General features: G+C 41.2%; 1 protein-coding gene across 6 annotated transcripts; it reads right to left on the reverse strand.

Moving 5' to 3' along the window:
• Nucleotides 1-141: 141 nt before the first annotated feature.
• Nucleotides 142-4,458, reverse strand: LOC111253334 (uncharacterized). Of its 6 annotated transcripts, XM_022812585.2 has the most exons (5): nt 4,298-4,458; nt 2,423-4,071; nt 1,661-2,006; nt 1,040-1,249; nt 142-518 (listed from the first exon to the last, which is right to left on the reverse strand). In XM_022812585.2, the coding sequence occupies exons 3-5, from the start codon at nt 1,835-1,837 to the stop codon at nt 408-410; spliced, it is 498 nt and encodes a 165-aa protein (XP_022668320.1). In that variant the 5' UTR covers nt 1,838-2,006; nt 2,423-4,071; nt 4,298-4,458; the 3' UTR covers nt 142-407. The 6 variants fall into 6 exon arrangements, with proteins under 6 accessions (XP_022668320.1, XP_086849861.1, XP_086849859.1 ...); XM_086993735.1 differs by lacking the exons at nt 2,423-4,071; nt 4,298-4,458 and adding an exon at nt 2,309-2,413; XM_086993733.1 differs by lacking the exons at nt 2,423-4,071; nt 4,298-4,458 and adding an exon at nt 2,232-2,392 and having other exon boundaries at nt 1,661-2,014.
• Nucleotides 4,459-17,500: the final 13,042 nt, after the last annotated feature.

Consider the following 17,500-nt stretch of genomic DNA (forward strand, 5'->3'; position numbering starts at 1 on the left):
TATATATATAGTATTATTTGTGGCGTCATCGTTTTCAGTCCTTATCCTAATTAATTTTAGAATCTTCATTAAGAAATAACGTGGTTAGTTTGGTTTAGAATCATTTGCACGGCTACGGGACACATTCAAGAGCAAAAGTACTTCAGCAATATTTATGAATTGGATTTATGAAGCTTGCTTCATTACGTATTTACTATTCACAACGTCCAGGCGTCTATTATGCACCAGAAACTGATCCGCATCTCGTTGAACGATATGAGCTGCGATCTACTGAACTAGCGAGTCTGTGCTTTCGATGACGACCTCAATGGGCATCCGTAACACAATCCTACAATGATATACAAACTCCAAATAAAAGACTCGTGTCGCAGACAAATTTTTCGTGGGCGTTGTGGCCATAACAAAGCTTAGGCCGTGTGCCAAAAGTTTTGAGAGACAGGAATTGGCTGTACGTGGCCAAGGAAGTTCTTTATCTCATTATGCGCCGCACAACGCTTTTGGGCGTCCTGATCGATGACCTAGAGAGAATAAAAACGTCAGCAACGTTTGCTAAAAATAACAAATACACAAGAAGCGATGTATACGGACATTTTATACGATAAAAAAGTACCATCACGCACAAATGAAAACGCACCGAAATGGAAAAGGTCATTTGTCCGGAATGCGCGCAAACTATATATTTAATACTATATATATCCAAAACTGAAACGTAGACAGTAGACCAAAGACGATTACTCGAAATTCGTGTTTCAAAGTTACTCGCTAAACTGTGACACTTTGTTGTTTCTGTGTCTTCTGTGAACACTATTTTAACAATTGATTACGATTGTCATAGCAGCTGGTGTCGTTTTTAAATCGACATTTCAACATTTATGTAATGCTTCAGCAACGAAGACAAACCAAGTTGTGTTTATAGCAATGATTAATGTTATTACCTCAATAATATTGAAGCGATCATTGCTGTTTTTATTAGATACGCGTCTCTGCCGTTCTGAAGTAAAGCCTGATGGTAATCTATGCAACTCCGATGTTAACTTACAATGATTTTAGATGGATTTCCATGGGAGACGTACATATAACAGTCTGTTGCTGCCCTAAGTTGTTTAAGTAGATATTTGCCGTCTTTAAACAATGCTCCTACTGCCCATGGAGGCAAGGGACGCTCAAACCGCATATTATCCAAGCGATCCACCTCTTTTGCGATTATTTCGCAACCTTCGTCTACTTTTGTAAGGTCCTCATGAATCACCTGGGCCGAAAATTGCGAAAAAAACAAAGTCGAAATCATTGAGACATCATAATAATCAATTTAATGGTCTAATTTTAAACTGAATCTCAATTACTGACAACACTCTGTCTTGAAGTTCCCTAGAACCATCGTACGTAACAAAGTTTTTCAGAAAAACAGCCCTTATATTTTACTCGGCTTACAGATCAAATTGCTGCGATAATCGAGATTAAAATATAGCTGGGTCGTTGTTTGGTCATTCATCATTGCCTGTGCTAACAAGTTGGATAGTATTATGACCTAGAAGTTACGTGCAGCGATGCAAAAGCGTAACGTTTTCGTCTCTCAATTTAACTGTTATTGTTTTTGTTTTCATACGCCTACAATATCACGGCGCTCACACTCATATTTGGTCGAGTTCGCAATACTAACCGAGATCAGCGCCGTGTCTTCATTGCCCGGAGCAAAGAAGTCCAAATCGGATGTGACAATCCGGAGCGAGCAGCCCGAGCGTCCCGCCATTTGATCTAGCAGACTTTGGCCATCGGTACCTCGCCACTGCAAAGCGCGAACCATTTCACGGTCTACATGCACATAATTAATGTACATTTTGGTTGTCTGGTAGCTGACTAAATGGACGATGGCTCGATAGACGTCGACAACGACGATGAGGGAAACGTAGATTAAGGGAATCGACTACTTTCTGTCAGTAATAGCTCAACAACACCTCACTAGACGTTGCGTTCAGCTTCAGCAATCACGGAGAAAACGTACTAAGCTGAAAGACTCGAGAAGGAAAAGTGGAGAGTTAGTAAACAGCGATGAAATGGAATATTTCGGGGTCAAGCCAGTTTGGACCTACATATGACCGAGATGGTGCGGTAGACTAAGAGAATATATATTTACAACACGGGCTGTGCTTGATAATCTGCCTATAAATCGGAAACTTGTGAATTTTATATATGTGTCTACTTGAAAGAAGCCACAGTCGATGTTAACGTACGACCCGGCGGCCTAAACGCCTAAATCCCAGGTTGAAAAATTTGAGCATCGGTAGTTCAGACCCCGTTATCAATACACTTTACATAACACGCGTAGTGAACAGCGAAGATGTCAGCACACATTTCCTGTCGAGTCTGAAAGATACTACAACTAATAGTGACACAAAAATGCGATCGCCGCAAACCAACGTACCGTAGAGTTTCGAGTAGTCGGCGCACCACAACGAGAAACCACACGATGAAGTTGGGTAGGAGCAGACGAAACTGGGTCCAATTGTCAAGTTCGAGGCGCTTTTTCCTGTCATTCGCTTTTTATATTTCTATATTCCTTTCACGGTCCAGGCCGCAGGTAATCTATGGAGAATGTGCATGTGCGCATCGCGTCGCTTTAGCGAAAGTACAGTCAATGTGCTTCATCGGTGCACGTAACAACGTCATGGCGCTCGATGAGACCAATGCAGAATTATTGTGCAATTTGGTAGCCGCTTTCAGAAATCGATTTGTAACAGATGTTAAGGATAGCTTCAGCGGGTTTAACACTGAGTTCGAAAACAAATGTCGCTATACAGAAGACATTCTGCTATTTTTGGAAGGACGGTGTTCATCCCAAAATCGGATTGATCAATTCTACTATTTCGTGATAAGGCCCTCAACTTATCGTTACGATTTATACATAAAAAAGCAACTAACGTAACCTAAATGTTTTGGAGACTGTCTGATTGGGAAGGTTCATCAGGCTTACTTGTGCAATGTTTTCCGCGCATGTCAAATGATAATCCAAGCTATTTTGGGCGCATGTTTCGATGTTTTTATTCTGCGCGTTCAAATATAAAAAGGCCTATTTTAGTCGTTAACCAGCCTTAATATGAGTATTCGATTTATGAAATCGTCTCCCTTGAAAACAATCATTGAATACAATTCCCCTTGTATTCTCCCTTGAATACAATTCAGGTGAAGAAAAATGATTACTAATCGTAAATAAAAATCATTACTTATTATTCGATCCTTTTCTTTTAGGCAAGTTAATCAAACCCCGCGATTGCCTTTAGCTATGAACCTGTCGCAAACACCGAAGAACATCTGAATGCTTATAAGCACTAATATACTAAGCAGAAAATAACAATAGCTGATTAGTGCACAAGACTGCAGGGGCTTCCGAGTGCAAATATGTGCTTCTTATATAGACAAGCAGCTTCTCGTATCCAACACATTGTTGTCAGCTTGCTCCCACATGTACAACACGCACCCTTCACGCAAGAAAGTATATATATATCGCTGGAAACGGAATTGACGCACTAGACAGACAAACTGCACAGCGAAGCTTCGATGCGTGTAATGGCTATTACCTACGGCGCATGAACAGAAGTGGTGGTAATGGAACAAACGCAGTAAGTGCCAGTTTGGACGGCAACGAGGCTTGTTACCTCATCTTCAAAAGCCAACATATCAGTTGCGATTATTTTTACTAGACACAAGCATGTCTGTTGCTACTGAATTTGTCCGTCATTGAAAATTCCGCAATTACTATAAATGTATTTAGTAATGTTCTTCTCAATGGATCAATTTGTAGTTCCTGCTGCCTTAACGTGGTAGTTATAGTAATATCTGCTTTCTCTGTCTCAATAGTTTTCATGAATCCTTCATCAGCATGTACCAACGTTGCCGTTATACAGCGGAAACTCCAACAGCTTGATCACTGTTATTTCGCAGCGTTAAGCTTTAATGATGGGATCATATTGATAAAGTTTCGTTAATTTAGGCATCGTCTCTAATGTCACCTAGTCCTTCAGCCAGCTATCATATCGATTATCGGCCCCTCGATACAACATCGCAGGAAGGTTGCTGAAATTTCACCATAATTATAATATACCAAATTAAGATTATCCGTACTCGACCCTCTATGTAGCAATGTTAAAGGCGGCATTTATCAAATATCAAGCAGCAGTGGGCAACCTGATAGACTTACGCTACAAGTAGCATTGGCGCTGACGCCCTGCCAGGCCAGTGTAATTCACCGAGCAGTAATGGCAAGCAACAAAAATAGATGCTTCGTGCAGAAACAAATTACCTTGTTCTCGTGCTCTTCGCAGTAGTAGTGGTCAACGGAAGCCACCACGGGTTGAAGCCTCGATACAACAACACACCTTCGTCAGATGACGTAGTTACTCCGGACGATTTCACCGCGACTTTTGCTGTTCCCGCTACTGCTGCTGCTGCTGTTGCCTGCCTTGACGGCAATAGTCTGCTGCTGGGGTTATAATCATGTTTGAGAGCTTCAGGTAATGGGTCAGAAGTATAGAGCTATTATATATGAAGCGTACCACGGAACGACTACTACGCCGCTGTTTCGGCGGCCACATCTTTAGCAGCCGGTGGGTCTGCGGCGGCATGTCTTTGAGAATACCAGCGACGATCAGTGTTCCGGCAATCGGTGGCCCCACGGCCACCGTTGAGCAGCAGGCCCCATTAGGTCCACTTGAGACTCTGCTACTGGGTTCGTTAATAAATGTGACGGCAGCAAGGAAACAGCGCAGTCGGAGTCCTGGCGATATAGCAGTGGCTACAAGTGACGGTTCCGTAGCGAGTATTAATAATTTTGCTATGCCGTTGCTATTCGGACGCCTCTGGCACTAGCAATCAATCAGCTTCAGTTGGTGCTTCGCGTATGATTATCAGCTAGTCAAGGAATCTGACTGCATATTTGGCGGGGAAAAGGAAAAATACGAATGATGCTATTATTCTAGGATAATATCTAGCAATAAAGGAACCTATTTCTGTACTGTTCTAAAGTCTAGAGCGGTTCTAGAAAGATGTATGTGTAATCGTGTTTGTTTCGGTCGCAGCAACTATTCATGTTGATCGTGACGGCTGACGGAGGATTAAACGTAATAAGTAGGCCAAAGGAAAATAGCGTGGATGCCTTACGAATTATAGGTGTGAATATGTTTTCCGAATTGGATATGCATCCGTAGAATCCGAATTTGTTCGTCATGAAATTGCCTAATAAATGTTAGCGTCCGTTCAGTCATCTTTGTAACGGTACGTTGTCTGCCCTCAGTTCAAGAAGTTAGAAGCGATAGCAACGTGTCGTATTTTAGGCAGCTGGGTAGTTGTCCATAGTGAAATCATAAATTGTAAGAATAAATAAGTTATAAGTAAGCTATAGAAAGTTTAACCCAAGCCCCTTCAAAGTACCAGCGCAATGTTATTATATAACGGCGCTATACTATTGCTGGCCTGCTTTGATACGCATTTTCTATGTACCAGCTATTTCGCCTGTTCAACTTGTTGGCAAAGAGTCCCTAAGTAACTTATGAATTAGGATCTTGTACAAATCGCTTTAGATTAAACTTTGCCTATCTGTATCATTGTTTTATTCTTTGTCGATCTAAAACACATTTGACCTGTAGACATTTCGAATGACAGCTTCTATTTTCAACAGCTCATATACTTTTAGTTCTATTCTTTCTTCATTTGCTTGAATACGATAAAAAAATTGCCTCTAATTTATAAACTCAACCGAGTGGATTGTATCTAATAAGTGATCGATCCATGCCTTTTTCTAGCGGGCCGACGTCAGCAACGCCTATTGAGAAACCTTTGAGGCTGCTTATGTCTAGGTAATTAAGCTACCGTTTAATGGTTCGGTAATACCGTGTATGCCTACAAAAATATGGAGGACACGTGAAATGTTTTAGGTTCGAAATCGACGGTAGATAGCTTACTTTTGCTGCTGGGACTAGCCGTCTATGCCTAATTAAGACAGTACCGGAGGTTGAACACCATAATGTACACGAACTTCGGTGAGAATGTTATATACGTACTAATGATACGTGAAACAACAATATGCATTAAGTATATAATCTTGTGTACAATAGACAAAAAATTTGGGTTTATTTATGAGATAAAGAGATACACGAAGCCACACAACAATGAGAAAGTTGCATGGTCATTATGATTATTATTTAGTAGTAGGGATTAGAGACACTAACTAGACGAGACCAACTCGAAGTTTCTCTAGAAGGACTTCTACTACTACTATACAGGTCGTCCTCTGTTACATTCCGTACTCAAGCCCGAAGTATCCTATGCAAGAGGAAAACCATTTTTAATTAAGAAGGTGCTCTTCGCATCGCAAAACAATATCGAGCAGCGCGGAAAAGAGACTCGATCGATGATGGTAATGATAACGTATGTGCAGAAATTTACTCAATTGGTCTTATCTAATGTTATTTCAACCACTCGAATTGTTGTCGAGACCTAACCGTCACAGTCCCCGAACTCAAGTAGCGAATAATTGCGGTATCTATCGCAATACTACCATTACCTCTTTTATCATTTGCGATTTTTCGGTATCTCTCCGGTATTATTATATTTATTTGGTCTAAAAAAGCGGTCTTTCCCCGCCTTGCTCTGTATCGCCTAGCAACCACAGCAGTAACAATCGCGCTTATCACAAGTTTCCGTTTATTTTGCGTTCAAAAATCTTGCCCTGCTATTTAGTTACAACAATAGCGATTGCACGTTATCGTACACTTTTACCCGAAGGGCACTCATCACCCTCATTCACTAATTCCCTTTCCGCCATCATCCTGCTGAAGGGCAAAGATAAGCGACCGTTTCAAACAGCAAACGACTAAAGTGGCATCGTAAGCGGAAAACAAACATCGCACGTAATGATTCATTCTCTTGACAAACAAAAAGAAAAGGAAGAAGAGTTTTGCAAATAAATAAATGTAAATACGTGGGCGAAACAACAAACCTCAAGCAAACAACAATAACAATTCTCAAAGTGCCCAACCCGGCCCGATATCTTTATAACTTGTTTCTACATCTTGAGATAAACGTATGTTTGACTATTTCTCGCTATGTGTCGCTTGTTGCCGCACCTCTCGTTTGAGGACTTATATTTTGTATATGTATGTTGACGATAAGACACGGGCACAGGCTGCAGCAACGGCAGCTTGGCGAAGCGTTATAGCACAGAATATCTCACCGGTATACAGTTGCGTAGGGCTGTATCACACTGAAGTGATGAGTCTAATAGACAGACGGACGAACTGCTGGTGCTACATCTGCGTCAGGGTGCAATTTTGCAACCCTATAACTGTATATCGTAGTAGGCATTTATCAAGCTAATATGATTAGCTTATTCGAACAACGGCGGGAAAATCTAGCAAGAGTCAATGTAGGTCGTCGCGGAGATCCATATATGGAGCCTCAGTTTGTTGTGGGGCCGTTCGGTGAAGACCTCTGCCATCGAAACTATTATGTTTTTATGTTGTAGTAAAGCGTGAGGCTATTATCTTCGTCTATCATTACTGGTCGATTGTTAACTATTGCTGTTGCTCCTAATGATGAAATAACAGTTCAGCATGATTACTGCCATAGCTGCTTACAAAGTGTTGTTGTATGGCCGTTCCTGTTACCAGCAAGTGGCCATATCCACAGTTTAGTGTTACGGGTACTCTGGCTGCCCACGAAGACCTAATAATTGGAAGCCTATACTCCAAACCCAGCGCGCTAGCAATTCGGGGTGAAGGACGTCAATATGGTATGAAAAAGTGCCGGCCGTGGGATACCCTGAAAGAACCTTCTGTAGAACGCCAATGAATAGACGAGCTATACGTGTTTATACGTGTGCTGTTAAACGTATGCCTCTATATAGATACCATAAAATCGAATAACAAAAATACTGTCTCAGTTCTGTTCTTGGCTTTTACTAAAAACAACTGACAGCGTTCCAATAGATTTAGTGATTCACCAGGATGTCACTGCAATAGCGCAGAATATAAGAGAGATTCTATATATAAAAAGCGATCTTGAGTCACTAGTAAGTTTCAGCCTACCTATAGGCGCACTCTTTAGGTTTGTTGTCCTTCACAACGCTCCCTCCCTTCGTCTTCAGTAAAATGACGGTCTTTCAACAGGTTTAAGCCATGACTGACCGAAAAATCATGTTTTGATGTCCTATGTTGCGCCAGCATGGAGAACTGGACTAGCAGATGTTGAACAGATCAATCTTACCTCAGTTTGGCACAATAAATTAGGCAAATCAGTTGATCCATCGATTTTGGCCTGTCGTACTGCACAATTTGATCTGCTTTTGACTTCGTTGGCAAACCTGTCAGACCCCACTAAATAATGCACACTTAATGGCGAGCAATTAGTCCATCAGATCAATAAACAGTTAGACATATCGCTAAAGGAAACCTTTCAACGGCATCGATGGCGATACGTACATACCGTTGAAGATTCAACAGTGCAAAATTAGTTGAGTTCATTGTGAAGTGGAGAGGCTCTTTCTATTTATATATTAGATATAGATCTGCATAGCAACTATGAGTATGTAACCACCACATTGTGGGTCTTTAGTAAAGGGGTAAGAGGGAGCAGGCGCTGTTGGTGCGAGGGTCTTTTTCTTCTCCTCAAAATAAAGCTGTTCTTAGTCGTCTGTTTTGAGTTCAATTCGAACTTTCAAATGTGAGTCGGAATGAGAACCTAGGTTTTCAAGTACTCTAAAAGCGTTATTCGTGCCTCGTACCTTTAAAGTCATATCGGCTCTAATTTATGTTGCAATATATAGTGTATATTGCACAGGTATCGAAGCTGCTACTCGTGCGTAATTGTTAATTCAGTATGGCCATAAAACGTTTTGCGCACTTCAAGAACTGTTATATATATGCGTCTTGATTTCAACAGAGGCGCATTACAACAAAATAAGTAGCTTTGTTTTTTTTAGATTTCCGTGCACAAATATTGGTAAAGAAAATAGGTCCGATTCGCGTGCGAGAAAAAATACCTAATCCTAAACCATTGTCAAGGCAGCCTCTACGCAATAGCACTTGCAGAGATATAAGCACAACGCGGCGACAACGACATTTACAAAAATCACAGCTCACCTCTAGTTATCCAATAAACTACAACCAATACTATACGCCCAATAGAAGATCATATCTTCTAATTTGCCGTCCGATTCGTCAAATGTCTCGTAGCCAATGAGCTTGTCCGTATTTGTTTTACGGCTTAACTTGGCCGTCAATGCAAAGACATGTATCTGTTCATAGTAATTTGACAGCGACGTAAAAAGACAGAAGCTCTACAAACGTATTGGAACCCTGTGTGATTCGGCTTGGCGTGTTGCTTACCAACTTCGCATACGTTTCATTCGTAAGATTATGCCCGTTGCTTTTTCCTAATCAGTCCAGTTACTGGCATCGGAGGTAGCAGTCTGTCCAAAATGCAACACCAATAGTAATTAGCCCACTATACCTAATACAACGTAGAGCTAGTTCGTTTCAAGCAATTGATTCCGCCTCCGATCCCTTTCCCAACCCCAGCTATCCTGGTCGCTCTAACTATCTGGACATTGACCCCGGCCACAACATCGTGTGTTCTGTGGCCTTGACGAGTTCAGCTAGGACCTGCAGTAGCAACGCCGCCTTTAAATTTCATCGTCGAGTCCATTTCCAACAATAGCAGTGAATGCTTATTGAGCTGAACAATCGCTAGGGTGCGCCACAGTTGCGGCCGCCATTCCCGCAGCGTCCGTCAAATCTGTCTGGCCACCGTTTTCTACCAGTGACTCATGACGGCTACAAAATATAGACACTACTCAAATAGTATACTATCTGCGTATGTCTCGCAACAGTCTGTTAAGTTGCTGGCGCTACCGGAATTTGGCGCCTCGTGCCGTTCACCGTACGCAGCGCATGCTAGCTTTCGACTGCACGGGGAAGTTTGCCCCACTAACCGGGGGCACCCAAAGAGCATTAGTAGGTGATTGTAATATTTTTTGTTTGTGCAGCCACATCGTTAGTTGCATGAATATTGTTATTGCAGATTGTGAAGGGTTTCAGCTATTGTCGTTAGTCGTCTTCAACGCTGGTGGTTGCAGCAACAACAGCAGAAAGCCCCGGTTCGAATCTAGCCGCCTAAAAATCATGGGCTATCAATCCGCAGCAGACTACGAGTAGCGTCTGCTGTAATATAATATTATACTACTAATGGCAAATACCGCTATTGTTGAATATGGTGCCAATTGTCAACGGCGAAAATTCTCAGGATATTTACACCATAAGTAGATAAGCGTTTCGATGAAATGCTATAGCCCATCCCAACACAATTGTTAGAGCAAGGCAGCCAGATGAGTCAGCTCGTCGTTTGGCTAACTTATATTTAAAATACTTCAAATAGATGACGGCTTGTTTCATGAAAACGTCATGCGCAGGCTGGTTTTTTATTCGGAAATAAAAATAGATACATTATATTTCCTACTACAGGGATTTGCATCTTAAACCGATGTTTTTTTGCAGATATAGTAAAGTTCACGAGGTACACGACGAGCACGAAATTAAATCAAATTGCGAGTCTAGAGTATCAAAAACAATTTTCCCTTATACAACTCGTCAACGTTCGTATATTGCGTGAAAATTGTCAGTTGCTCCCAGCTATAATTCTTCCTTTTCTTCTTGCGCCATCCTATCGAAAACTAGAAGACGTGCATAATAGTAATATAACAATAATATAATAATTAATAGTAATAGAAGTAGTGATAACAATAATTCGTAGATGGTACTTTCAGGAACAGTAATTCAGTAGTTTTGTGGGTGCGCCAAGTAATCAATAACTCCGATACGTTGTTGTACCGTTTCCTAGTGGTTGACAGAAAAAAAAAAACTAGGCACAGACCGAAACTCGGCTAGCTCGAAGAGGCAGAATATTATATTTTAGCAAGACAAGTATGATATTTTAGAAGAATTGAAGTTTAGAACGCCGACTCTACAGCTATAGGTCATTAACTGTTACCCTTGTGACGGCATAAATACAAGAGACAATCGCAGTACTGTGACCTATCGTTATTACCATTAGAACTATTTTCTTTACAGTTGAACTATATTATAATTTCCATTTAGACTTCTAATTATACGATAAATGCCTACGCAACAAGATTCATCTGTTGCTCTTAGCTAATTAGTTACTGTAAATTGAACGCATTGTATTGAGACGTATCGTACAATATAACTATACAATCCTGAGGGATTACAGGGTATATAATTTAATTAAGAGTCCGTTTCTGTCGTGAACCTAATTGGGCTGACTTGGCTTAGTATTCTTCGACTTGTTGTTGATACCTCATGCCGCTCAACAGTCAATCGTGCACGCGAAACAATTAGGAAAAACAATTTGCAAAGGGCATTTGCTATAATAATTTGCGTTAGATTATTGTCGTTGTCCCATTTTTGTTCAATTTTGCCGTAATACTTTCCGATTACACGACAGAGGCAATAATCTACTATGTAATGATAGCTATTGTGGTACTGCTAAATATAGTATTAAGACAAGTATCGTAATAACAGCCATAATGCAATTTATTCTATGAAGGTGAAATGTTATCTGGTCGTATTTTTTACGGCCGCTAATGAATTTCCACGAGCTACAGCGGAGTGCCCCCAAATACCCCTCATAGTTCTCACCTGTACCTTATAGCTACTGAATTTGTCATTGGGCCACAGATTTACACGCACACAAACATTGACACAGAATCTTCTAGTTGTGGCTACTAGAACATGCATAAACACTTTTTTGTCCCCTATTTCGTGTCTAGGCAATAAAATCTGATATATTGCAGTCCGATAAGCAGGTGATACTATGGGCAGCACAGAGACGCAGACACCAGTGCAACAGCAGTAAGAAGTTACTCAGAAGACATAGAATGAATGCCTTCCGCCGTTTACCCCTGCGCCTTGGAAGCCGTTCCAGCAATCCATTGAGCAGAATTGTCACGGCGGAGTGCCTTCTATACAAGTAAAAGATCTTCAACAAAGTCGAGGAATACTGTGAACAGGAGCTTAGTAGTAAAGCCAATAACGCTCATTGACTTTTGTCAAAATAATCGGAACAATATGTGCTAAAATTTTGTAGTGATTATATTATGCTTCTACAAGAGCCAAAAAAATAAAACAGCTTTTGGGACTGCGTCTTTTTTTATTTCTACCAATCGACAACTAGCGCATGTATAATATATAGGTGTCCCGATTGAACAGACTGCTACCCGTACTAACAGGGCCGGCCATCTTCTGTTATAAGTTATAGGTTATAAGGACTAATATTTTACGTGTTGGTAAAAAAGAGTAGAATTTAAAAGTTTTGGATACGCAACGTAAATAAACAGTAGATCTGCATACAGGAACACATAAATCCTACGAATGAATAAAGATGGTTTGCCAAGTTTATGAACGTTGTAGAGCTCTAAGGCATTTTCGCAGTAGAATGCTGCCTTTTGCTGGCAAAAGAAAGACATACACGGTTTTTTTCTTTACCCAAACCATTGAAAACCATTAGATTAGAAGTCGTAAATGTTTGTCGATATTGAAAAGGGGCAAGATTCTTACACTTAGTAAAAAGCCATGATCAAGGGCCAGCTGATGAATGTAGTTAAATGTTCGCAGGCTTGCATGTCTTCATGGTTACACATTCTGCTGCCCGGAGGGAATATTAATTGAAGCTGAAGTTTTAAAAACCTAACGATTTTTGCCTCGAAACGAAAACTCCTTTCGAATGTTTTAAAGGGCAGTCGTATTTTACCTATCAACGCCACGACTAACTGGCCGTGGGGACTTTGATTTGTCCTTACGGTAAAATTATTCATATTCTGATTAGGCAAGGCCTTTTGCTGTCGGTAACGTTACCGACAGCAAAAGGCCTTTGCCTAATGAGACTCCAGAACAACTTTGGGTAAAATGCGCTTGGAAAACTTTCCAGTTTGTAGCATTGATAAGTAATCACTTGAGACGTCCACCATGGAATGAGGTGTGTCGTCCCTTCAAGAACTTCAATCAACGTGTGCTTTGAGATTCACTGTACGACGCTTAGTGAAAGAGCACTAGTCCGCATTTACACGGCCGACAGAGCCTACGATATCAGTCATTATATATATAATCCCGTTCAGCTATGCCACTAGTGAGTCGATAGTCAGAAAATTTATCAACAACTTCTTAAATCTGTCTTGTCGCTGAATAAACTAACCCGAGATCGACGATTGCCAGTGGGGCACGATAGTCATCTCGCGGGCATAAGTCTGTAATCTTCATTGGGTGTCACCGTATAGCTACCACTTCGGGAAGATCTCGTATCACGCAAAATGATGACGATCCTGGACGAACAGAAAAAAGTAATCAAATGAAGTACAGTTACGGTTTGAATGAATCAATAAAGTGCTGATGTGACTAGAGATTCATGCTTAACTAGCGGAATGGGCAATTCAGCACAGAGGTATTCATTGTATCTGCAGATATACACTAGTATGCATAAAAGTACGTTTACGTATTTCATACTAAGCAAAAGAGGTAACGAACACGACAGGTGGAAGAAAACGAGACATTTCTAACAGACAATCACGTCCGCGTCCCGACCACCAGGACCACTACGACAAAGACATAGTCATGCTATAGCAGACAAAAGAAATCGTCTAATACAGAATTGAGCCGTATATTCGGATGTTTAGTTTTCTCTCGGGAAGTCTGTGGATCGGCAGTTCCAGTTCAGAAGTATCGTAATTTCAACCTGGCTGAACATAAAGGTCTTATTGTGACAGCCCATACAAAGAGAGCCAATTTAAGTGGGCTATTGAGATCCACAGGCCCCTTCCGTTTATGTCTGATTGCAATATTAAATGAACACAACAAATAGATCTGCAGTTATCAAAAAGATATACTTGGATACGCCGTACCATAATAATCGTGGTCCACAAATAACATTCAATCTGAAGCTTGTAAACTGGCATAGTTTCGTCGGTAAGCATTAACTGTCGCTTCGATGATTAACGCGATTTTTTTTCGTAAACAATATTGATAATGGCGGAACGATAATCTTATATTAATGTTTAAGTAATAATTGTTGAAAAACTTAAACATTGTGTCAGGATTGAACCGTCAGGATCAACCGGGCCTTACTTATCTTGCCTAGTGGCGAACGGAAACGTCCTGCTATTTACAATTTCAACTATTCATTTGCCTGGCCGAATGTATAATCAATCGTAACAATTTGATTACGCTCTCATTTTTCAAGAACTTGCTGAAGTCATCCCGGGCAATGTCGGCGAGTAGACAATAAAGCTTCGCGAGTTATAATGATCGTATCCCAGTGTAGGGAAACATCAAATAGGAGAAATAAGCTTGGACAAGTGTGGGAGTAACGAAAGGAAAGGGTTTATTAGTTGATTCTTTCGCTAGATGTATATGCTAAACGTTATTTCTTATCGCAGAACAGCAGGCCGGTACCGCATTTCTGGAATGGCCTGACTTATTGGCTTGCGGACGAATACAGTGGCTACAAACATTAATAGATCTCATCAAATATTGAGACGCCCAATTCTCTACTGTTGGTTGATTCAGATTGAATGTTCTGCACCTTCTAGTCAATGAAGGCTCAGAGATGGTAATGTTCGAGAGACTTAGGAACCATTTTGTACGGTCATATGCGCCGTGACTTCGGATAAGGTTCTGGTAACAGGCTCGTTAGCAGCAGCCACTCCCTGATCCCTTCCATTATCTAGAACTAGCTGTGGTGGTCATGAAGTTCGATAGTGCGTAGTGGTATAAATGTTGTCGTTCAAGAATGAACGCTGTTATTAATTAAACCAAATCAAGCACCGGTTTAGAAAAGTAAAACCTCTAAAGCTTATACAAAACGTAGGAAACCTTATACACTGTTTGCTAGGTAGTAATTCACGGAACAGCTTTGCTATTTTATTTTTTTTGTCCATAAAATTAAAGGCTCTCTGTAAAAGAAGACTTTGAACGTTGATCCTGCCTCGTTACCTCAACCTCTCCGCATACGTCCAGCTATGATCCAGCTGCTAGTCGTCATAATTCGATTCAGATTTCCAAGGGCCTCAGAAAACGACCGCTAGAACAGATTCCTTCGAAGCTCAGTTTCAATCCTTGAGGAAGTAGATAAAGCATTTTTGCAACAACACCACAAAGCACCGATATTTACTTTAATGTTAAAAAGTGAAATTTACAAAAATACAACAAATATCAGTTCAGACAAATATCAGTTCGGAATGTGTAAGACTGCGCAGCGTCTCGAACGCTAGATTGATTGTAAATAATTATGTCCGTGTAGAGAGAAGCTGATTTTCTCTAATACCTATTTAGAAAATAAGTCGACCTTATTAAACACATCTAGCAATAATGGGTCTGGCAATGAACAATTTAAGTTCATTAGGCCTAATTTTTTTACCACTAAATGAAATTTTTCTTTGTTAGGGCCGGACCCGCTCCATAGTTTCATTGGGAAAGATGATTCAGACTGAGCGTCGACGTTGTGCTTCGGAAATCATCCGCCTGGTAGTCCCTTGTTTCCAAAGATTCAATGTTCCGTGACGAATGTTTAATATGGAGAAGACAGTATTAAAGCACGCGTTTTCGATTGATGCGTGCAAAAGTTCATGCTATATAAAGCTGCCACGCACTTAAGGTAAATAACCATGAGGCGATAGCTACTATATATGTCAAGTTCTGCCTCTTTTTAGTTAACGCTGATAATGGCCCACCTTCTCGTTAAGTGTAGACGATTGAATAACGTTATTGCGCTTCTTTATTGATCGAGCTGTTAATACTGTGAAGGTATTAAACTACGGCACGGTATTATTGATGAAACGAATTTGAATTGCCCCATTCCCTAAGAACCCCAGAATCCCCCACCATTGATACGAGATACGACAATAAAACTGTTCTTTCAATACAAATAACAATGGTAATGCAGCTGAACAAGTTTATACATGTTTGTCAATACAATTGTCTCTTACCAGAGATCAGTAACAGTATGCACTTCCGTGGCTTTTTAATGACACGTCTCCGATGTTTTCCTCATTTCCATTGCGCATTTATATACGTACCCTCATATATATCTACCCATATATTTTGCTCGTTATAATTCTCATCTTCGTCTTCAGGTTTACACAGCCGCTGAAGATTACGGGCTCTCCACGCAATTTGCTGCTGCTGCAGTCTTCCCTTACCGTTTGAAGTGTTGTGCTAATGCACGACACTTAACGCTCATTGCTGACGTTATGTTCATTCCCAGAATAATTTCATGTTTTGTTGGTTTTTTTGAACAGGTTGACTACTGTTACCTAACCTGGGATACCAATAGCTGTTAGCTTGAAAGGAAAATTTCGCAAAACTACGTATCATCAGTGACCGTTCTGGATTCAATAAGCGCTTCAGGGTAGGTCCAACATCTGCTGCAGAAGAGAGGGTGCCGAACAACTTCTGAAGCGTCGGCGTTCACGACGATATCGACGCTGAACCCAGCAGCGTTGACTCCATCGAGCAGAAGCCTCAATCAAATTAACAAAACAGTGCGTCAGGCTTTTTCGACAAACAATTGCAACCGCCGCTGTAGCGGTATCGTGGCAAACAGCACCCACGTCTTGTGATTTAGTACTACCAGCACCAGTAATTCATCGCGACGGCCAAAAACATGCTCTGGCACTCTTCAATACAAGATGGCACAACCCGAGGAAGGAAACTGTCGCGCGCCCGGATACATGGACACACAGCGTTGACGTATCTACTGTTTGCCTGGAGCCAGCCATCGCTGGTATAGACTACCACCAATGGCTGGTACGAGTCGAGCGTGCTTTTGCTATGCCAGGGATAGCTGTGATTCTGGAGTTCTTCAATTGATTCTGATGTAACACTTTTAGCTGCAGTGGCATCAGCTCGCTCACGCCGTCATTGGTTCAGCATCAAGGAATAGCTTATAAAAGTCATTCAATGAAAAACATTTGCAGGACGGCGATCGTTGACTGCGACATTATCAGGAACAGAAGCTAAATTCTTGATGTAAGAAGCACACTTCGCGGCCGTTATCACCGATGCCATTGCCGCTGATAGGACAACCGAAAATCGATTACGTGAAGAGGGGTGCCAGGGGCTGGTAGTAGCTGCCGCGGTACTTTCCGATGCCGGTAAGCTTCGTACGTGTCTGCCTGTATGGCCCGTGGTCCTTGCAGAATGACTGCAACGGGAGGTGGGGTCTCGAAGAACGCGACAGCGACGATGACAATAACAAAAATAATAACTACAACAACCATAGAAATAACAGATAGTTGACTCAATTGAGCATGGGCTTTTTATTGGTAGCGCCGACATTACTGATATTATTTCTCGTGCCCTTGAACGCTATCGCAGAAGAAACGGCTTCGTGAGTATTGTGAGCCGCCACGGATACAGAGGTTAAATGGTGTTGTAAGGTAGTG

The sequence above is a fragment of the Varroa destructor genome, unplaced genomic scaffold (assembly GCF_002443255.2).
Source record: "Varroa destructor unplaced genomic scaffold, Vdes_3.0 BEIS01000006.1, whole genome shotgun sequence".
Lineage (NCBI taxonomy): Eukaryota > Metazoa > Arthropoda > Arachnida > Mesostigmata > Varroidae > Varroa > Varroa destructor.